The sequence below is a fragment of the Hemitrygon akajei genome, chromosome 19, assembly GCF_048418815.1.
Source record: "Hemitrygon akajei chromosome 19, sHemAka1.3, whole genome shotgun sequence".
Classification (NCBI taxonomy): Eukaryota; Metazoa; Chordata; class Chondrichthyes; order Myliobatiformes; family Dasyatidae; genus Hemitrygon; species Hemitrygon akajei.
In genome coordinates, this window is record NC_133142.1 from 6721694 (window position 1) to 6745551 (window position 23858).

General features: G+C 46.9%; 1 protein-coding gene across 5 annotated transcripts in view; it reads left to right on the forward strand.

The window, feature by feature from the left end:
• The window catches only part of LOC140741720 (plexin-A1-like), a 436373-nt gene that overhangs the window by 349247 nt on the left and 63268 nt on the right, over positions 1 to 23858 (forward strand). For all 5 annotated transcript variants that reach the window (XM_073072023.1, XM_073072027.1, XM_073072026.1 and 2 more), the window contains 3 exons: positions 4989 to 5082; positions 6916 to 7155; positions 8172 to 8315. In XM_073072023.1, the coding sequence (XP_072928124.1) occupies positions 4989 to 5082; positions 6916 to 7155; positions 8172 to 8315 (478 nt within the window). The remainder of the gene's footprint in view (positions 1 to 4988; positions 5083 to 6915; positions 7156 to 8171; positions 8316 to 23858) is intronic.

The window sequence follows — 23858 nt, forward strand, 5'->3', positions numbered from 1 at the left end:
TTCCTTGCTGTTATATTCTGCTCTTGAAATTAATGCTAATGCTGCATCTTCCTTCCTTACTACAAACTCAACCTGTAAGTTAACCTTCAGGCAAACCTGCACAAGGACTCGCAGGTCCCCTTGCTCCTCTGATTTCTGAATTTTCTCCCCGTTTAGAACATAGTCAGTGCCTTTATACCAAAGTGCATGACTATACACCTCCCCACACTATATTCCATCTGCCACTTCCTCCCAATCTGTCTGAGTCCTTCTGCAGAAACCCTGCTTCCTCAACATTACCTTCCCTCCACCTATCTCCATATCATCCACAACTCTGGCCAAAAAAATAACATCAATTCTGTCATCCAAATGATTGACATATAACGTGAAAAGAAGCAGTCACAATACTAACCCCTGTGGAACAACACTAGTCACCCAGAAAAGGCCCCCTTTATTCCCTCTCTTTGCCGCCTACCAGTCAGCTAACGCTCTATCCATGTGAGTATCTTTCCTGTAATCCCCCGGGCTCCTGTTAGGCAGCCTCACGTGTGGCACCTTGTCGGGGGCCTTCTGAAAATCCAAGTAAACAACATCCACTGACTCTCCAACAGATTTGTCAGGCAAGATTTCGCCTTAAGGAAACCATGCTGAGTTTGGCCTATTTTATCACATGCCTCCGAATATTCTGCAGTATAATAGCATAGCTTTGCATAAGGATAACCCTTGCACTTTTTGGGAATATTATCTGTGAATGGAGCTCATCGAGGCATTGCCTCCCAGCTGTGATCCTGACCTTCAATGCTGTTTATGCAGTGTTTCCATGTTCTCCCACTATATAGATTTCCCCAGACGCTCTGGTTTCTTCCCACATTCCCAAGCTGTCCAGGTTGGCGGGATAATTGTCCATTGTACGAGGGGTGATTGACAAGTTCATGGCCTAGGGTAGAAGGAGATAGCTCTTGTTACATGCACATGCAGTTCAACTCTTTGAGTGATTCTGCGGAAAGTTTGAAATTAATAACTCATCGGGGCTGACTGATAAGTTTGTGGCCTATGGTAGAAGGAGATGAGTTATTAACTTCAGACTTTCTGCATAATCACTCAAAGAGTTGAACTGCATGTGCATGTAATGAGAGCTGTATAACTCATCTCCTTCTACCCTAGGACACGAATTTATCAATCACCGCTCGTATATTGCCACTGGTGTGAGGGTGAGTGGTCAAATCTGGGAGAGGTTTCTGGGAATTGAGGAGACTGGGTGATAGGGGATTCTGATTCCCATTCCATATCCAACATGTTGGTCCATGGCCTCTTCTTGTGCCACGATGAGGCCACCCTCAGGGTGGAACAGCAACACCTTCCGTCTCTGGAGCTTCCAATGGTGTGAATATTGATTTCTCACTCCGGTACTTTTTTTCCCTCCCCCATCTCCCCTTTTCTATTACCTCTTCTCAGCTGCCTGTCACCTCCCCTGGTCCCCTCACCCTTCCTTTTCTCCTATGGTCCACTCCCCTCTCCTGTTAGATTCCTTCCTCTCCAACCCTTTATCTTTCCTACCCTCCTGTTTTCACTTATCTCTTTCCAGCTAGCCTCTTTCCCCTCATCTTTTTATTCTGGCATCTTCTCCCTTCTATTTCAGTCCTGAAGAAGGGTCTCAGCCTGGAATGTCATCTGTTTATTAATTTCCATAGATGCTGCCTGACCTGCTGACTTTCTCCATTTGCTCTGGATTTCCAGAATCTGCAGTCTTTCTTGTGTTTGTGAGAAACTTCAGTTTTGCATGCCATCCAGACAGAGCCAAGATGACAATGGCATAGACACATGGAGATGAGGATGGATTTAAACTTTCTATAAGTTAGTTTTTTTGGGAGCAGCAAGGGTTTTCCAACAGCTTCCAGAGGTGGGTGATGGAAGCAGATATGACAGGATATTTTAAGAGGCACTTAGCCATGTTGCAAATGGCCAGGTAGGGATCACGCGGGAACTGTTTAATTTGGGGTTACGGCTGGCACAGATGTTGTGGGCCGAAGGGTGTGTTACTGTACCACACTGTTCTGTGCTGTATGTGAATGGCAGCATCACTGGCATAGTGGCTACTTGCCAGCCGACTGACCTGGCACAAACTGAGCTCTCAGACACTGTCACTTGGCGTTATGGCAAGGGCCACTATCAGAGAATTATTCATGAACTAATGCTGTTCTCTTGACAATCCCTCATCAGAAAAACTGAGTAAATGGAAATGTCTTTTCACTGCCTTTCACAGACAAGTATGGTGCATCATTTTTAAATTTTTTAAGCTTATTTTCAGCTAAGTACATGTTCTCTGCTTTTTTTTTTAAAAGACTGCAGGATCCAATTTTTCAAAACGTCTGCATTTTTGACTTGCTCTTTCCTACCACAGAATTCTGCAGCATCGAAGTCTGTTCTGCCCATTGTATGTGTGATATCTCTCTTTGAAGTGCTCTGCAAATATCCCACCAAACCCACTTCAGAACTGAGAGTCATAGAGCACTACAGCTAGTGTGAGCTGAGCTGTTAATCCTTCGAAGCCCCATTGACCCGCACCAGGACCACAGCTCTCCACACCCCCTCCCATCCACGTACCTAACCAAACTTCTCTTCAGTGTTGCGTTCAAACTCACATCCGCCACTTCCACACTCACACCACCTTCTGAGTGACCAAGTCCCTCCTTACCTTCCACCCTTAACCCATGACCTCCAGTTCTAACCCCTCCCACCTCAGTGGAAAAAAACTTGCTTGCATTTACCCTGTCTGTACCTGTCATAATTTTGTATATCTCTCTCAACTCTCCGCTCATTCTCCTGTACTCCAGGGAGTGAAGTATTGAACTGTTCAACTGTTCCGTATAACGTAGGTCCTCAAGTTCTGGTGACATCCCTGTAATAAATACTGTACGTATATCCTTGTAATATGTAGTGAGAGTAGACAGCCAGAGCCTTTTCCCCAGGTGGCAATAGCTAACACCGGAGACATCCTCTTAAGCTTTGGAGAGGGTGCAGAGCTTTACCAGGATGCTGCCTAGATTAAAGATCCTGTCATAAGAGGAGAGATGGAGTAAACCAGGTAGTGTTTTTTTCATTCTCCTATGCTCCAGGAAATAAAGTCCTAAGCTATTTAACATCCTAATATAAGAATTATTAATAAATCCAACAATTTTCAGCACATTCTTCTCCTCGAGGGAAGAGTGAATGCGGAAATGTTTTGGAGGTGTGTGCCGTGTTTGTGAGGCCCACATCTCCCTTGAGTTTGACAAGGAAGGGATGCAGGCTAAAAGTTAGAAAGTGGGACTAGTTTGGATGGACATCTTGGTTGGCATGGACAAGTTAGGTCAAATGGCCTGTGTTCATGCTGTATGACCTTCCCTAACCATGTTCAGGAAGACAATGGCGTCCTCTGCATCCCCTCTAGTGAAGATACTCCATAGTAATGTTGGGTAGAGGGTCCCAGGATTGCTCTATGTTCCATTAGTCACAGGGATGATAGAAAAATGGAGGAGTATATAGGAGGGAATTGTTATATTGATCTTAGAGTACGTTAACATACTGGCAGAACATCATGGGCTGAGGGGCCTTTACTATACTGTTTAATATTCTATGTTCTATTTAGATGTGTTGGCGCGTGGCCTAGTGGATAAGGCATCGGTCTAGTGATCTGAAGGTCACTGGTTCGAGCCTCAGCTGAGGCAGCGTGTTGTGTCCTTGAGCAAGACACTTAACCACACATTGCTCTGCGACGGCACCTAGTGCCCTTCCCTTGGACAACATCGGTGGCATGAAGAGGGGAAGGCTTGCAGCTTGGGCAACTGCTGGTCTCCCATACAACCCTGCCCAGGCCTGCACCCTGTAAACCTTCCAAGGCGCAGATCCATGGTCTCACGAGACTAACGGATGCCTGTATATCTATTTAGATCCTCAGTGATGAAGAAATGTCTATTGTGTTCCCTGAGATGTTCAGATGAAAGATCTCAACCCAGAACATTGAGTGTCCATTCCCATCCAAAGATGCCGCCTGACCCACTGAGGTCTTCCAGCAAATAGACCCAAGAGATTCTGCAAATGCTGGAAATCTGAAATAACACACACACAAAGCTGGAGGAAGTCAGCAGGTCAGGCAGCATCTCTGGGGGGAAATGGAGAGGACATTTCAAGCCGTGCCCCTTCATTGGGACTGGAAGGGAAGGGGAAAGAAGCCGGAGAGAGGGGAAGTGGGACGAGCTAGGAGGTGATAAGTGAGACCAGGTTAGGGGCTTGGTGGGTGGGTGGGGGAGGGGATAATGTGCGAAGTTGAGGTGGAAGAGCTGAAGAAAGTGGTATCCAGTAGGAGGACAGTGGACCATGGAAGAAAGGGCAGGAAGAGGGGAACCAGAGGGAGGTGATGTGCAGGCCATTCCTCCTCTCCCCTTTTTTGTTTTCCCTCATTCTTCACCCCCTTCTCTTCACTGAGAAACTTTGACCTCCTGGAGCTCTCAAAGGCAACACAATGTGATTGTTAACGTTGCCCGAGGATTTTTACGTCTAACAGTGTGGTGGTCTCTTCATTCTATACTGGGTTGTTGATCTCGGGAGTGGCCCAGCAGGTCTCCTGTGAAGGCCTAACAGAAGGATGGAAGTGGCTATCCAGTGGCTATCAGGAGATGGCCAGAGTGTGCCGGAGATTGGGGAACTTTTGGATAATTTTGACTGGATCATGATTGACTGATTAATTTTCTTTCCCTCCCCTATCCCTTTTCATTTCTCTCTTTCAATTTGTCTGAATGTCTGATGTCTCTCCCTTTCCATCTCCATCTCTCTCTGTCTTTCTCCCTATTCCTACCTTTCTCTCTATCATTACCTCCATCCTTCACCTTATGTCTCGCTTCCCCTTTCCCCTCCTTCTCTCTCTCTATCTCCCTCTCTCTCACCCTTTCTCACTCTCTCTCTCTCACCCTTTCTCACTCACTCTCTCCCTCTCCTTTCCACTCTCTCACTCTTTCTCCCTCTACAACAAGTGGTGGGACGCCTCTCACTGTGACAGGTACCAACTTCGCCACAATTCAGGAGCCCAGGATTCGAGCGAAATACGGCAAAGATCAGTCGACAAATGTGAGTGCCTAAATTTAATGCTTATACTACCTGGCTGGTGAGTTTTAACAGAGGGTTAAACAACAAGCTGAGAACCCAAGGGACACGGGCGAGCTAGGTTCCTTTCCTGCAAGAATGTAATACTAGGGCCTAGTCAGAGACATCTTCCAGCAACGAAGAAAGGTTACAGCCAGGAAGAAGGCCATTCTTCCCATCAGATCTGTACTGCCCCAATGTAAAGCCAATCTAATTAGTTCCTCTCCTGATCTTCTCTACAGCTTCTTTCCTTTCGGCCACTTATTGTTCACCTGCACTCCACTTTCTCAGTAGCTGTTGCTCTCTATTCTTCATTCTGTATTCTGTTATTATTTTACCTTGTTCTACCTCAATGTACTGACGTGATGAAATTATGTGTATGGACTGTATGCAGGACAAGTTCTTCACCATATCTCAGTACATGTGTCAATAATAAACCAATCTGTCTATTTTAATTTCCCAATTTCACCAGCTCCAGTTGAACCTGTCTCCACCAATCCCCAGGCAATGCATTCACTCTCTGTCTGCAGGTTTCCCCTCACATCACCTTGTGCTCTTTCCTGGATCATGTCCTGAATTCCTCAACCAATTGGAACAATGTCTCTCTATCTGTTCTGTCCGATCACTCTGTGGTTGGGAATACTCTGTCCAATCCCTGTTCGGCCCATGAAAATCCCAGGAAATCAGCAGTTTCTGAGATACTGTGAAACCACTCCGTCTGGCGCCAACGATTATTCTCCGGTCAAGGTCACTTCGATCACATTTCTTCCTCATTCTGATGTTCGGTCTGAATAACAACTGAACCTCTGGATCATGTCTGCATGCTTTTTTATGCACTGACTTGCTGCCACATGATTGGATGATTAGATATTTGCATTAATGAGCAGGTTTACCTAATATAGTGGCCGCTGAGTGTAGAATGTAGAACATCGAACATTACAGTGCAGGACAGGCTCTTCAGCACACTCTATTGTTCTGAACTAATTCAGCTAATGATGCCCATTCCCCTATGGCTGCTCCGTGCCCATATCCCCCCCCCCGAATCTGTGTATTCATGTGCCAGTCTAAGGACCTCAGACACTTCTATCATATTTGCCTCCACTGCCAACCCTAGCAGCACATTGCAGGGAGCCACCACTCTGTGTAAAAAAAAAACTTCCTTGCATGTCTCCATAAGACGTAGGAGCAGGATTAGCCTATTTGGCCCATTATATCTGTGCTGCTATTTGGCCGGTTTATCATCCCTCTCAGTCCCCTTCTCCCCGTAACCTTTGACGTTTTTCCTGATCAAGAACATATCAATCCCCGCTTTAAACCCGGCTTTAAGTATACCTAATGACTTGGCCTGCTCAGCTGTCTGTGGCAAAGAATCCCAGAGATTCACCACCCTCTGGCTAAAGATATTCCCCTGATCGCTATACTAAGGGGGTATTCTATACTGAGGCTGTGCCCTCTGGTCCTAGACTCTCCCGCTATAAGAAGCATCTCCGATCTTGGCAATCCATTTGCAAGTGTTTTGTCACCATACGAGGATGTATCATGAGGATGTCTCCTCGTATAGTGACAAAACATTTGCTGATAGATTGCCAAAATCAGAGAACATCTCAACCCAACCATCAGCTAGCTGAGCTACCCATTTTCTGAGTTATTTCCATAAGAAGCGTTTATCTCTTCAAACTCACCCCCTCTCACGTGAAATGCATGGCCTCTGGTGTGAGACATTTCTGCCATGGGGAGTGGTACCGGTTGCTGCCCTCCCCTCGATGTTGAAGCCCCTCGTCTAATTGCCATGTTGTCAAGGATGTTGTACCTTTACAGGAGTGCCGGGTGTTGAACGATACGGCCATGGTTTGCAAAGCCCCCTCCATCGCACACAGCGGCCGCAACTCGTTGGACGGCCCAGTTCAACCGGACGAGGTTGGCTTTGTCATGGACAATGTCCAGTCTGTGCTGATCATCAACGGGACCGGCTTCACCTACTACCCTGACCCCTCCTTCGAGATGCTGAGTCCTTCAGGGTCGTTGGAGCTGAAACCCAGCTCCCCAGTGATACTGAAGGTGAGGAAAGGAGGGGATCGTGTAGGGGACGTTACTAAGTTTGTGGAGGCGGTGGGTTTGGACATCGGTGGGGGAATCGGATGGGAAGGTGGAGTGAAGGCCAGATTCTGATCAGCTGTGACCTGACTAAATGGCAACACCCACACAAAGGGCCTGAGGAACTCAGCAGACCAGGCCAAGGGCAGTAACTTGACATTTCAGGCCGAGACCTTTCACCAGGACAGCAAGGTTTAAACTTTTTCAGCGTAGGTAGACCTCGAAGTGAGCAGCAAATCACAAACGGAAGAGTCCCGAGGAAGGGTCTCAGTCTGAAACATGGATTATTTATTCCCTTCTGTAGACGCTGCCTGGTCTGCTGAGTTCTTCTAGCATTTTGTGTGCGTAGCTCAAGACTTCCAGCATCTGTCGAATGTCTTGTGTTTATGACCGAGTGGCAGAAGGGCCGGCTGTTGCAGAAGGTTGCCGACTGACGGTTTCAGCTTGTCAGTTGTTGCTGAAGGCCGGCGGCTGACAATTGCCGAAGAATGGCGGATAGCTGTTGCCGGGGGGATGCTGGCAGACTGATGCTGAAGGCCAGAGGCTGGTTGTTGTTGCTAGGGGCCGGGTATTTCCAAATTTAGCTGCTGTTAAAAATCAGAAGCTGACTGTTGGTAAAGTCCAATTGTTGTAGAGGGTTAGAGGGTGACTTGGTGAAGGTTGTTGCCTCTCTATCTATGGAGGCGGGAACCTTGATCAAGTCCTCTCACCAACTGGCCTTTGACCTTCACCAACTGTCGGCCTTCGACCTTCACTAACAAACGGTCTTCACCAGCAATCGGCCTTCAACATTTGGTCTCTGAATGTCACCAACAGTCTCCTTTGTGCTGAGATACAGTGGGACTTTGAACAAAGCTATGCTTTATTGTTTCTCCTCTCTGTGAGGCATCAAGGAACTGACGCTTACCTTGGGCGGGGGACCTGCCAAACATTTATCCTCCGGACACCCAACTAGACTCACTGGTCTGCCTTCCTCCTAGGGGCGGAATCTGATCCCCAATGCGCCAGGCAATGTCAAGCTGAACTACACGGTGCTGATCGGCGACAACCCGTGCGTGCTGACTGTCTCGGAGACGCAGCTCCTGTGTGAACCTCCCAATCTGACTGGCGAGCATAAAGTCCTGGTGAGTGTGGGCGGTACTGGTCGCGAGCTTCGTCGGGGTGGCTGGGAGGGGTCAGTGGAGAACTGGGCCGCCGTCAGCCCTCCCGCGCTCCTTGATGTGGCGTGTGTGCTTTGTCTTGGGGTCAAGCGCAGAAAAGGTGCACACTTACACTTTTGTAGTGCCTCTCACCCCTCAGCTGGGTCCTACAGCTGATATAATACTTCAACTAGACTGGGGACACAGCAGCTGTTTTGTGTTTTGAGGGATTCCGCAAGCCGCAGTTTTTGATAACCAGATAATCTGTTAAAGAGTACAGAAACAGGCCTCTCGGTCAGCCTAGTCCATACCAAAATGTTACTCTGCCCAGTTCCATCGACCTGCACCCAAACCACAGCCCTCCATACCCCTCCCATCCATGTACTTATCCGGACTTCTCTTAAATGTTGCAATCGAACCCTCATCCACTACTTCCACTGGCAGCTCGTTCCAAACTCACATCACCTTCTGAGTGAAGAAATTTCCCCTCCTGTTCCTCTTAAACTTTTCACCCTTCACCCTTAACCCATGACCTCTAGTTGTAGTCCCACCCAGTGTCAGTGGAAAAAGCCTGCAGGCATTCACCCTTTCTATATGCCCCATAATTTAGTGTGCCAGTCCATATGCTCCAGCTTTTTGGAATAAATTATTGAATAGGGGAGCGGGGAGAGGGAGAACTCTCTGATATAGAGAATAGAACAGTACACCCAGGAACTGGCCCATTGGCCTACACTGTCTGTACTGAACACAACTGCAAATTGAACCCTGGACGTGGTCCCTATCCCTATACACATATTCACATGTGTATCTAACAGATTCTTAAACACTTGTGTCCTATCTACTTCCACCCGGAAGCCTTATCTTTGAGCACAAAATGCTGGGGGAACTCAACAGGCCAGGCAGCATCTATGGAAAAGAGTACAGTTGACGTTTTGGGCTTAACTCATCCCGCAGAAGGGCTTCAGCCTGAAACGTCGACTGTACTCTCTTCCATAGATGCTGTCTGGCCTGCTGAGTTCCTCCAACATTTTGTATGTGTGTTACTCGGATTTCCAGGATCAGCAGATGTTCTCTTGTTTGTGATTGGAGTCAACATCTCAGGCTGAGATCTTCCATTAGATGTGTTTAACCCAGTGTAAGGTGTTTTTCTCTGTCTGCTTTGGGGCAGAGAGGCAGTGGAAGTGTTAGCCTGACGTGCCGAACAAACGTGTAATGTTGGAGGTAGCAGACTAGCTTGCTGGGTTCAGGGCTGTGAACGTGATTGGTGGACGACTTGGGTGTGGCTCCATTAGGTCAGGGGTTCCCAACCAGGGGTCCACGGACTCCTCGGTTAACGGTGAGGGTCCATGGCGTACGAGGTTGGGAACCCCTGCCCTACGGTGAAGTGACGAACTACACACTTCATCATCTACCACCGTTCCCCTCGGGTTTAGCCTGGTCTTCAGGACCTCCCAGCCCCGCACAAGCTCAGCAGGCCCGTGGGAACACCTCCATTTGCAGTTCCCCCCAGTTCGAGCACCATCTGGAATAGGTCATTCGGACTGACTTATTATTGTCAATACAGTGAGAAACCTGCTATTTATACTATTCAGGCTGGAGCATTGCAGGCAGTTTGATCACCCCGCTACAGGAAGGATGGTGAGGTTCTGGAGGGGGTGCAGAAGAGCTTTACCAGGATGCTGCCTGGTTTAGAGGGCATGTGCCATCATGAGAGGCTGGGCAAACTCGGGTTGTCTTCTCTGGAGCGGTGGGGGCTGAGGGGAGAGCTGGCGGAGGTTTACAGGATTATGAGAAGCAGAGATAGAGTGGACAGAGAGTATCTGTTTCCCTGGGTTGAAGTGTCTAATACCAGAGGGCCATGCATTGAAGGTGAGAGGGGATAGGTGAAAAGGGATGTGAGGGATAATTCTTTTTACTCAGAGAGTGGTAGATGCTTAGAATGCGCTGCCTGGTATGGAGGGAGAGGCGAATATATTAGAGGCACATGGATGTGAGGAAGATGGAGGGTTATGGATGTTGTGTAGGTAGGAGAGATTAGTGCTTGGGTGTTTTTGATTTCGTTTTTAGGTGGTTCAGCACAACATTGTGGGCTGAATGGCCTGTTCCTGTGCTGTACTGTTCTGTGTTCTATCATGCCATACATAGGTACATCGAGGGAAAACAGAATGCTGAATGGAGTGTTACAGTTACAGGAGAAGTGCAGAGCAGGCAGGCGAGTAAAGTGCACAGTGAGGTAGGCTGGGAGATCAGGAGTTCTTTATTGCTCAGGAGTGTGTGGGTCACGGACAGAGGAGTGTGGGTGGGGGGGGGGGGACGAAGCAGGGCGATGAGAGGGCTGGCTTTGCAAAGAACGGTGCGAGTGGAAGGACATGGGTAGATCGGGGCAGAAGGGAAAGGGACAGAGGAGAGAGAAAGTTTCCTGGAGTTGGAGAATTCAGTGTTCGTGCCATCGGGTTGTTAGATAGAGTGGACAGAGAGTATCTGTTTCCCTGGGTTGAAATGTCTAATACCAGATGTCTAATACACCTCGGCAGAATGTGAGGTGCCGTTCAGAAATTTTGTTGCCCGTTGGCCCTCTGACCTCAGTGTTAACGAAACTTTGCTTGCCTACAAAAGAAGTTTGCAATGATTGGGATGCACGCTAGCGCAAAGGACACTTCACAGTACTAGTGACCCTGGTTCAATTCCCACCACTACCTGCAAGGAGTTTGTACGTTCTTCTCCTTTGAGACGTGCTTCCCAGGAATAGTCCGGTTTATCCCTGGCCTAATCATGGGATAATTCACGGTCATGGATCCTGCAACCTGCCTGGGTCATAGGGGTGCTGTACAGATGAGCGCTGAGCCAGTAGCCTCCATTTCTCACAGTTGTGGGCGAGTGTCTTGGGTTGCTGAAAAGCTCTCTCCGGTCAACTCTACAACGTTACCTGTCCATTCCTTCCTCTGTCTGCTCCGTTTTCTTTTCCTCTGCACCATTCCCTGAAGAATGGTCTTTGAGAGTCCGCTTGATCTTGTTATGTGGCCGTACCGTCTCAGTTTCCTCCTCTTTACTGAGGACAGCAGGTCTTCATAGTGTCTCATGTGCTGGCTGCTGGGCGGACTATTTACAGTGATCAATTGACCTGACAACCTGCACGTCTTTGGACTATGGGAGGAAAGCGGAGCACCCGGAGGAAAACGACACGGTCACGGGGAGAACGTGCAGACTCCTTACAGGCAGCGGCAGGATTTGGTGCAGCAGTACAAGGCATAAGATTACTATAAATTACAAAAACAAATAGTGCAAACAAAAAGGGAAAATGAGGTAGTGGGTTCATGGGCTGTTCAGAAATCTGGTAACGGAGGGGAGAGAAGCTGCTCTGCTTCTCTTGGTGGTGGTGGTGTTTTCTGTGAAATTGAACAGATCACTGAGTTATTTCAGTGAATTTGGGGCCAGAGAAAAAAATAGATCATTTAAACTGAGAGGGGAAAGATTTATAGGGGACCCGAGGGGCAACTTCTTCATGCAGAGGCTGGTGCGTGCATAAAATAGGTTGCCAGAGAAAGTGGTTGAAGCAAATGCAATAATAATATTTAAAACACATTTGGACAGGAACATGGATAGGAAAGTTGACTGCGGGCCTTCTCATTCTTTCTTGTTCCATGGACCAATACCATTAAGCATGGAGTCCATAGACCCCAGGTTGGGAGCCCCTGGTTACGAGGGATCAAACGCAGACAGATAGGACGAGCTTAGGGGGGTTCCTTGGTCAGCTGGGGGCAAAGGGCCTGTTTCCATGTTGTATGACTCTATGCTAAGCCGCTCGTACTTCCTTGTCTGCTGTGTCTATCTCACTGAATATTTTACACTTTTTCACTGTAAAGCAATGACCTCATCTATTTTTCATAAGGACAGTCACGGAATATTCATTATGAAACCCCCCATGTTCTCCATATCCATGCAATATGTTCCCATTTTGTTCGGTAATAGGTCCTAATCTCTCTTTAATTTCTTCTTGCTCTTTATGCGCTTATAAAATATTTCTTTGATTTACTTTGCATTTGAAGAACTAAGCTTAAATTCTCAACTGCAGCTGTAGTGGGTCAGAACTTGTGTCTTTGGGCAACCAGCACTTTGCTGAGTTATTGAGGCAGTATTTAAAAACCTAGGCAACAATGTGAGTTCAGATCCCAAGGGACATGAGGGCTTTAAATCCATTGAAGGTGAGAGGGGGTAGGTTCCAAGAGGATGTGAGGGGTAAGTTTTTTACTCAGAGAGTCGTGCATGGTATGGTATTAGAGTCTCTTAAAGAGACATTTAGATGGGCACATGAATATGAGGAAGATGGAGGGATGTGGACATTGTGTGGGTAGGAGGGATTTTTTTTTTCAAAATACTTTTTATCTGGTCCAGCACAACATAGTGGGCTGAAGGGCCTGTTCCTGTGCTGTACTGTTCTATGTTCTATGTTTTAAATTCAATCAATGGAATAATCTAGAACCCTTGTGGATAAAAAAATGGAGGTGACCCATGGATGGTTGTCAAAGTCTAGATGTTTCCAGATGTTCTTTAAGGGAGGTAATCTGCCCATAAATTTTCTGACCTATAAATGACTACAGACCTATAAATATTATTGATTTCCAACTGTCCAGCAAACCTCTTGGTTCAGGAGGGTAATTAATAATAAAACTTGTCTTTTATCGTGAGTTGGAATTGGAATTGGTTTGTTATTGTCACATGTACTGAGGTAGAGCGAAAAGCTTGTTTTGCATACTGTTCGTGCAGATCAATTCATCACACGGTACTGCTGCCGCTGTCCTTAAGGAGTTAATGCGTTAACCCCGTGACCGTGCGGGTGTCCTCCTGGTGCTCTGCTTTCCTCCCGCATTCCAAAGACGTACGGGTTAGGGTTAGTGTTACGTTACATGGGTTCTGACTGAAGAAAGAAAATGGCTGGAGGCACTTTCGTGCACGGGTGTTTGTTAGATGTGTCAAAGATTAAACCTACAAAAATGAGCAATAATAGTGAAAAGAAAACTCAATATTTACAAAAATTTATTTACTAGAAAACACAATGATGGCTACATACTATTTGTCCAGTTTGAACTCCCAGCAGCTCGATCTCTCTCTTCCACCAAGAGCGATGACTCCCATTTTTTTTGGACACCAGGGCGTACCATCTTTAATTACCCACAAAGTTAGCTTCTGAATACATATAAATTGGAATTTGATGCACCACACAATGTAGTTACAATCATATTATAAAATAAAAGGAAGTATCTACCTTAAATACAGTATGCAAACAATATATACACATGTAAACATCCCCATTACTAAACAAATTGAATATCCACTGTGTATGGCAGGAAAGAGCAAACCATTCTGCAAATATAGAAGGGAAGACTTTAAAGTGCTGACACTCTGCAACGACAGCAGAATGACAAGGCATCGCTTGTTAGCGTAGATTTTCCTACGGAAGTGGTTTGCCATTGCTGCTTCTAGGCATGTGTACAGAGTGCTCTCCATCACACTCAGTAAGGTATGGGGATGCTACTTTGTCTCTGGAAGCGTGGCGTCACTTATGGGGTGCTCCCCGTGCATCCACGGAAAGCATTGGCTGTTGACACAAGTGATGTATTTCACGGTATGTTTCAATGTTGCAAGCTAATTGTGACATATAAGACTCATCTGTCCACGTTGAGGGAGTACGAGGTAAAACCGTACAGAATGCAGGATGAAGTGTAGCAATTACAAAGAAATTCCGGTGCAAGTAGACAACAAGGTGTAAGATCAGAATGGTGAAGAATCCATCTTATCATACTGGCGACCATTCAGTAATCTGATAACAACAGGATAGAAGCTGTCCTTGAGCCTGGTGGGACCTGCTTTCAGATTGTTGTTATCTCCTGCCCACTGGAGTGGATGGTGTCTTTGGTTATGCTGGCTGCTTTACTGAGGAAGTGAGAAGTAAAGGCAGAGTCCATGGAGGGGAGGCTGGTTTCTGCAATGTGCTGAGCTGTGTCCACAACTCTCTGCAGTTCCTTGCGATCACGGGCAGAGCAGTTGTCATGTCAGGTTGGCAGAACCGAGTGCCTTGCTGTGCTTTTTTGCACATTTTGTGGACAAGGCTAGGAGTGATTTGATTATAGACTCGATCTATTTGTCAGATGTGCATTGAAACATCCAGTAAGATGTGTCGTTTGCATCAAATCAAATCAACAAGGGTTGTTCTGGCAAGCCCACAAGGGCCACCACGCTTCTGGCACCATCACAGCATGTTCACACCTCACTAACTCTAACCTGTAAGTGTTTGGGCTGTGGGAGGAAACCAGAGCACCTGGAGGAAACCCATGCAGTCATGGGGAGAACGTACAAACTCCTTACAGACTGCAGTGGGAATTGAACCCCAATCTTACAGCTGGTGCTGTAAGAACTTTTTAAAAGCTGTTTATTAATGCTTTTTGAGAGGGTGATTTTAGATGTATATCATATTTATACTGTTAAGTATTGTATGTAATTAGTTTTGCTACAATAAGTGTATGGGACATTGGAAAAATGTTGAATTTCCCCATGGGGATGAATAAAGTATCTATCTATCTATCTAAAGCGTTGCATGATAACATGATCTGTACATGACTGTTATTGTTAAACACTACTGGTTCATTCATTCGTTACGTGCCATGTTGTATGACATGGCGATCGTGGCCTTTGACCATGGTGGTTCGTGAAAATTTTTCTACAGAACTGGTTTGCCATTGCCTTCTTCTGGGCAGTGTCTTTACAAGATGGGTGACCCCAGCCATTATCAATACTCTTCAGAGATTGTCTGCCTGGCGTCAGTGGTCACATAACCAGGACTTGTGATACGCACCAGCTGCTCATATGGCCACCCACCACCTGCTCCCATGGCTTCATGTGACCCTGGTCGGGGGCTAAGTAGGTGCTACACCTTGCCCAAGGGTGACCTGCAGGGTAGCGGAGGGAAGGATCTCCTTACACCTCTGTTCGTAGAGACGTAGCTCCACCCCACCACTACACTACAAAAAGCATCTGCTCCTTACCTCATTATTGCTCCTGGGATATTTCTGAGAACAAGCTGACTGCTGCGTCACAAGGGTCCTGACAGACGTGGCACAGTTGCCCCAATATTGTGGTGCAGTCTTGTGTCTGATCTTTGAATCCACAGTGACAACCAGTGAACGATAAATGAGACTCAGCACATTAACAACTGCAAGGTTCAATGTCTAGTTGGGAAGAACCACTCCAAACAGAGGCTGCCTCAACCAGGGTCACTCAACGGCACACAGCTGATAGAGCCCCTGCCTTGCGTCTCTAGAGACCCTGAACTGATCCCGACCACTGGTGGTGGTGTGTGTGTAAAATTTGCACAAACCCCCCCACTTCTGCCATATGACCATAAGAGATACGAAGAGAATTGGGCCATTCAGCCCATCAAGTCTGCTGTCACATTCCATCATTTCTGATTTATTATTCCTGTCACCCCCATTCTACATTGGGAGCACAATCAATTTAGAGAAAGCTGTTTGAAATAAGAACAGATATATAGTTTTGTGTAAATATGATAAGCTCTGGTTTCCTCCCAAATTTAATCAATGATTGAAAATCGTCCCTGGGGGGTTGCAGCTGACGAGAATAAATTGAGATTAACATGATTGGGTGGTTGATTTCAGCACAAACTTAATGGGCTGAATGGCCTGTTCCATTGCTGTCTGAATGTAATGGGTGTGAAGTGCTTTGAGATCCCGGGCATTAGGCAGATGTAGGTGTGTGTTGTTAATCAGTCACCGCGTTGTCTTCTCCCCTGTGCCTGCTGAGGTTCTGCAACGCTACCTACAACCTGGTGGAATGAGGCTGGCAATATTTCACCAGGAATCATGCCGGCCTCTGATGGCAGAACTTCACACTAACCTGCCCAGTAAAATTTAACAGCTCATCAATTAATGCTTAATTGACAAAAGAAGAGAGTGCCTTGCTTGGGTTAGGATGACAAACGACAGGCATTAAAGAGAAGGTAATAACTTTTGACTTCTCTAACGTGATCTGTCTCGCTGTGATGTTGGTAGGCGCCTGCCAATGGTGGGTCCATCTGTTTGCGCAAGGTAGTCCAGTACCTCAGCAAGCTGCAGCCCCTCTCCAGACCAGGTACTGACCTGTACCATGGTCGCACGTGGTGGCATATCTGTTGGTGACAGACTGTACAAACTAAATCCAGTCTTTCAATTACACACACACATGCACAAAAACATGCATTCATGTACACACACACCGGGGCCTCGGGAGACAGGTAAGTGGGTCACAGTCAGGAGAGGGAAGGGCAAGAGTCAGATACTAGAGAGTACCCCAATGCCTGTCCCCTTTAACAATAAGTACTCCTGTTTGAGTAATGTTGGGGGGGGAGAAATGATCTACCTGGGGGAAGCAACAGTGGCTGCCACTCTGGCACAGTGTCTGCCCCTGTGGCTCAGAAGGGTAGGGAAAGGAAGAGGATGGCAGCAGTGATAGGGGACTCTAGGGGGTCAGACAGGCGATTCTGTGGATGCAGGAAAGAAACTCGGATGGCAGTTTGCCTCCCAGGTGTCAGGATGTTTCTGATCACGTCCACGATATCCTGCAGTGGGAAGGAGAACAGCCAGAGGTCGTGGTACATATTGGTACCAACGACAGAGGCAGGAAAAGGGAGGAGGTCCTGAAAGCGGACAACAGGGAGTTAGGAAAGAAGCTGAAAAGCAGGACCACAAAGGTAGTAATATCGTGATTGCTGCCTGTGCCACGCGACAGTATAGGAATAGAATGGGGTCGAGGATAACTGTGTGGCTGCGAGATTGGAGCAGGGGACAGGGATTCAGATTTCTGCATCATTGGGACCTCTTTTGGGGCAGGAGTATATACACACTCATACTTATATATAAATATAGGCACACATACATGTACGTCTGTATATAAATACATGCGTGAAGACAGGCACAGACACCTGTATATAAATACACATGTGCTTATATATTATAGACAATAGATAATAGACAATAGGTGCAGAAGTAGACCATTCAGCCCTTCGAGCCTGCACCGCCATTTTGAGATCATGGCTGATCAACTACTATCAATACCCGATTCCCCTATCCATAAGATACCTATCTAGCTCCTTCTTGAAAGCATCCAGAGAATTGGCCTCCACTACCTTCCGAGGCAGTGCATTCCAGACCCCCACAACTCTCTGGGAGAAGAAGTTTTTCCTTAACCCTGTCCTAAATGACCTACCCCTTATTCTCAAACCATGCCCTCTGGTACTGGACTCTCCCAGCATCTGGAACATATTTCCTGCCTCTATCTTGTCCAATCCCTTAATAATCTTATATGTTTCCTTATTAACACACGTAAATACATTCACACTCATCTACCACAAGACTCAGCAAGCCGGGAGCATCTGTTTGGGGGAAATAGGAAGTCGGCATTTTGAGTTGAGATCTTTTATCCGTCCAGTTAACCCACCTGACTACACATCATTGGGATGTGGGAAGAATTCGGAGCACCTGAAGGGATCGCACTCGGTGTCAGTGGAAATGTGAAAACTCCACACGGACAGCATCGGAAGTCGGGATTGAACTGCCGTGGGTCCACCATCTGTGCCACCCTCTCTGAGAACCCTCAGCAATTCCTGATCTTAAATAACATTTTGCACTTCCAGAGCAGCAGATTGACAGGGAATATTATGTTTTTTTTTTGATTTGCATCCGCCGAATGCTGGGAATTAAATGAATTTGGATGTGTGCTGCTTCTGAGCTGGGCATCCACTGACACATGGGCAGACAGTCTGTCAAGGGCTGTAGCAAACCGCAGCTCAGCCCCTGATTAATGCTTCACGGCTCTGTGAAGGCATTTATTTTCTGCCTGGCTGCATCTGGCTCTAAACTCCAGATTAAAAATAGGCAGCGTGCAGATCTTACGCGGCGAAGATCGCTGACTTTTCATGCGATTCATACAAAGAAAGAGGGGATGAAAGGGCCCCTGGTGATTGGATTTGCACACATGCTTCTGTCCACAGTGTTCGGGGCTGACGTTCCAGACTGGGAGAGTCCATGGGGGTTTGTTGCATTTGGTGGGAGTGGTCATCGGAATCTGGCGGCGAGGGTCAGTTGCTTCTGGTTTTGGAGGGGAGGAGGTTTTCAGGACGGGACAGCAGAGTGGGACAAGAGCTGAAGCAGTGCGGCTGCTACATTGCTCCAGTGACCTAGGTTCGATTCTGGGGGATTCTGAAGACCATGAGATACAGAACCAGAATTAGATCATTTGGACCATGGAGTCTGCTTTGCCATTTCATCATTTTCCCTCTCAGCTCCAATCTCCTGCCTCCTCCCTGTATCCCTTCATGCTCTGACTAACCTCTGCCTTAAATATACCCAAAGACTTGGCCTCCACAGCCACCCATGGCAACAAATTCCACAGATTCACCACTCTGGCTAGATAGATAGATAGATAGATAGATACTTTATTCATCCCCATGGGGAAATTCAACTTTTTTCCAATGTCCCATACACTTGTTGTAGCAAAACTAATTACATACAATACTTAACTCAGTAAAAAAATATGATATGCATCTAAATCACTATCTCAAAAAGCATTAATAATAGCTTTTAAAAAGTTCTTAAGTCCTGGCGGTTGAATTGTAAAGCCTAATGGCATTGGGGAGTATTGACCTCTTCATCCTGTCTGAGGAGCATTGCATCGATAGTAACCTGTCGCTGAAACTGCTTCTCTGTCTCTGGATGGTGCTATGTAGAGGATGTTCAGAGTTTTCCATAATTGACCGTAGCCTACTCAGCGCCCTTCGCTCAGCTACCAATGTTAAACTCTCCAGTACTTTGCCCACGACAGAGCCCGCCTTCCTTACCAGCTTATTAAGACGTGAGGCGTCCCTCTTCTTAATGCTTCCTCCCCAACACGCCACCACAAAGAAGAGGGCGCTCTCCACAACTGACCTATAGAACATCTTCAGCATCTCACTACAGACATTGAATGACGCCAACCTTCTTAGGAAGTACAGTCGACTCTGTGCCTTCCTGCACAAGGCATCTGTGTTGGCAGTCCAGTCTAGCTTCTCGTCTAACTGTACTCCCAGATACTTGTAGGTCTTAACCTGCTCCACACATTCTCCATTAATGATCACTGGCTCCATATGAGGCCTAGATCTCCTAAAGTCCACCACCATCTCCTCATCATCTCCGTTCTAAATGGACATCCCTCTATTCTGAGGCTGGGTCAGATTTCCTTGCCATAGGAAACATCCTCTCCATATCCGGTCTGTTGAGGCCTTTCAACAGTCGATAGATTTCGATGAGATCTCCCCTCATTCTTCTGAAACAGGCCCAGAGCCATCAGATGCTCCTTACTTGCAGAGCCTTTCAATCCTGCAATCATTCTTGTGAACTTCTATTGAGCCCTCTCCAATGTTAGTGGAAGAGGTCTTTCGGCCCAACATTGCTGTACTGTTCAATGTTTTATGTCTCATTCCACTCTGATCTGGACAAAATAAACTTAATCCCTTTTGTCTGCACATCATCCACATCTCTCCATTCCCTGGGTATCCTTGCGTTAATCTTTACATATTTACTGCCCATTACTCCACTGTTGTTTAGGGCAGCGATGAAGATCCTCCATCTCGGGCAGTGTTTAGGGCTTCCTTCATCACGTCAGTAGCTTCCTCTCGGTTTTCACTCCTGTCAGTCATGCAAGTCCCGGGTGGAGGCTCAGGAATACCGTCACACTCAGATGTCGGATTCTTCGTTGGTGTTTCTGTAACAATTTTGTTTTACCTGTCAGGGTTGTTAGCCCTGAGCTGAACCCGCGAACCTGGAGGACCTGTGGACCATTCTTAGTCTGGCCTTTACCCTTTGACCTGTTTAGCATGAGTGACCCTACCAAGAGCCAAAGCATAAAGGCCCAACTCCAGCCAACCTAGCTTTCTGGGTCACTGAGGCAAACAAGCCTCCAAACCCACCTGCAAAGTTGTGGTCTTCTTGGAGGTGAGTTAATCTAACAGGCTCATAGACACACCACTGTTGTATCTGTATCCTCCACCACTGTGTTAGCCCGTTACAGGCACCCACCTCCCTGTGTGTCAGAGCACTTCCCCCACACATTCCGTTTAGTCTTCTCCCCTCTCGCCATAAAGCTGTGCCCTCTAGTATTCCTCATTGAAAGGCAAGGACATGGATAGGAAAAGTATCGAGGGATATGGGCCAAATGCGGGGATGTGGGACTGGCCCGGCGGGCATCACAGCATGAATGAGATGGGCCAAAGGGCCTGTTTGCATGCTGTGTTATTCTAAAACTATGCGACCTCAGCCCTTCGAAAAGGTTTCTGACAGTCTGGCGGCACAACAGTACAGCAGTTAGGGTTCAATTCCCGCACTGTCTGTAAAGTCCCATGACCACAAGGGTTTCCTCCAGGTGCTCCAAAGTCTTCCCGCACTCCAAAGATTAGTAAATTGTGGGCATGCTATGTGGCGTTGGAAACATGGCAATATTTGTGGGTTTCTCCCAGCACATATTCAGTCTGAGTTGGTCGTTGATACAAACAACTCATTTCATTATCTGTTTATGGATTTTTGTAATTTTATGTTGTGAAAGGGAATGGAATTTGGGCTTGTAGTTGTGAATCAGAATCAGGGTTATTATCACTGACAGATGTCGTGAAATGTGTTGTTTTGTAGCAGCAGTACACTACAAGTCATAAAAATGTCTGTAAATTACAATAAAAATAAAATAAATAAATGGCGCAGAAGAGGAACAGGAAGGTAGTGTTCAATGCCATTCAGAAATCAGATGGCAGAGGGGAAGAAGCTGTTCCTGAATCGCTGAGTCCTTCTTATTGTACATGCATGTGACTTTGCAATTAATTACCTTAACAAATTATTAATTATGCGCCCATTATGCCTCTGGCACTTAGGGCAGGAGTGAAGGTCCTCTAACTCTGTCTGTTCTTGCCACATCAGAGAAGTTTTCATTGCTATTTCTGTAGCAATTTTTTTGACCAGTCAGGGTTGTTAGCCCTCAGCTGAAACCCCAAACCTGGAGACCACTGTTAGTCTGGCCTCTGCCCTTTGACCCATTTGGCATGGGTGACCCTACCAAAAGCCAAAGCACAAGGCCCTGACTCCAGCCAACGTAGCTCTCCGGGTCACTGAGGCACGCAAGCCTCCAAACCCAGTGGCAAGGTTGTGCTCCTCTTGGTGGTTGCAAGTTATGAGTAGACTTAACGTTCTTTGTGACGGTGAAGGAACATAACAGGAGAGACCAAACACAGGACGGCTGATCACTTCATGGAAAGCGTCTTGCAATCCTGAGGTTCTAGTTGAAAGAGTACAGCTTAAATTTACAAGGATGTTGCCGGGTCTGGAGGACCTGAGTTATATGAAAAGATTGAATAGGTTAGGACTATTCCTTGGAACGTGAAGATTGAGGGGAGGTATGCAAAATTATGAGGGGTATAGACAGGGTAAATGCAAGCAGGCTTGTTTCCCGCTGCCTCCCCTCTCCCTTCCCTTTACCCAACCATGATTCCCCTCTCCCTGCCCCCTTCCCACTCTCAGTCCACAATAGAGACTCATATCAGAATCAGGGTTATCATCACTCACGTGTGTCATGAAACTGGTTGTTTAATTGTGTCAGCATTACGATGCAATGCATAAAGTTACTACAGTACTGTGCAAAAGTCTTTGGCACCCTGCTTGTATATACGTATGTGCCTGACACTTTTGCACAGTACTGTACATAATTTGTTATTCTGTTAAACGGTAGTTTGTGTTTTTGTTTATCTTTTTAACTATTTCCACAAAACTTTGGCTAATTGGGGCAGCCGCTTAATTGGGCCAGAATGCCCTGGTCTCGATATGTCCCAATGACCTGGAATCTCCTGTTTCAGTCGGATGTCCAGATATGGTAACCAACTTATAGAATATCTGTAAAAATGGAGCCCATTCCTTACCCAGGTAGAGCTACAGTATTTTAGATTTTTACAGTGTTCTACAGATAAAAACCCTTCAGCACAACTCGTTCATGATGTCTACCTAAGCTAGTCTCATGAATGAGAACATAAAGAACTAGAAGCAGGAGTCGGCCATCTGACCCGTCGAGCCTGCTCCGCCATTCAATAAGATCATGGCTGATCTGGCCATGGTGTCAGCTCCCTTACCTGCCCTTTCTCCACAACCCTTAATTACTCGCTCCGGTAGTACTGGTATCTGTAAGTCAGGCTCTCATAACCTAGTGATTGTCAAGAGAATACAGAAACTTATTCTTGCCTGGTGCCATTGGCTAAGTTAGCTTACCACGGATCAGAGACACACGTTTTCTACAGATGTTGGAAGTCCTGAGCAACCCACACAAATGCTGGAGGAACTCAGCACTTCAGGCTGCATCTATGGAGGGGAATAGAGAGTCAGTGTTTTGGGCCGAGACCCTTCATCAGAACTGGAAGGGAAGGGGGACGATGCCAGGATAAGGAGGTGGCGGGAGAGGGAGGAGTGGGAATTGGCAGGGGACAGGGGTGGAACACGCTGGAGGAATTCTCAAGTCAGGCAGCATCTCTGGAAAGAAATAAAGAAGTGGAGTTTTGGGCCGAGCCCCTTGAGCAGGACTTGGAAAGGAAGGGGGAAGAAGCCAGAATGAGAAGGTGGCGGGTGGAGGAAGGAGAGGAAGCTGATGAGCGACACGCACACAGAATGCCGGTGGAACTCAGCAAGCCAGGCCCTCTGGAGGGGGTGGTGCTGGAATAAACAGTCGACATTTCAGGCCGAGGTTTATGATCACTGTCTCATCTAACGTGAAGCCAGCAAGTCAGATAATACAGACAAGTCCCCTACCTACCCACTTTAGGGAAACCTGGCTGGGATGTGCAGGGAGCTGGAAAGGTTATATTCCCCACCTGAACCTGTGCCAGAACACCTCATGTCGAACAAATTGTTTCTGTTGCTGCTATTATGTCAGGTAATTTTTTCACAGCTGGGCCCCACAGGTACCCTGTAGGAAGGAAGACTCTCTCAAAGCCCCAGTTCTGTTCACACCCGACCACAGGATCTTTCACACTCACAGAAGAGGCAGACGGGGCCTCTGTTTGACATCTCGCCTTAACAGCTTCACGTTGAATCACGCGGAGCACGGCACGAACTTAGAATCACGGGACAGATTCAGCTCGAGTGCCCTGATCGAGCACTCTTCAGCTCTTCGCTGTATTTTTTATTAATTCTTCACGGCACCGCCTTCCTCTGGCAGTGTTTCCACAGTCTGCTCACTGTGGCTAGTCAGTTTCTGGAACTGTGCAACAGCTGCGGTGATGCGTCTGTGAAAATACCAGCGAATCGCATATGCCTATCGCCTTGGACGCAGTGAGAGGTACTCAGGGCATATTTTGGGAGTGTTCTCAAAGAAAGTATGATACTGAATCGCATGAGATTTTGAGATACATTAGGATTTTAGTGTTAGATTTCAATCAAGATTCAAACTTGTTTATCATATGTACATCGAAACATACAG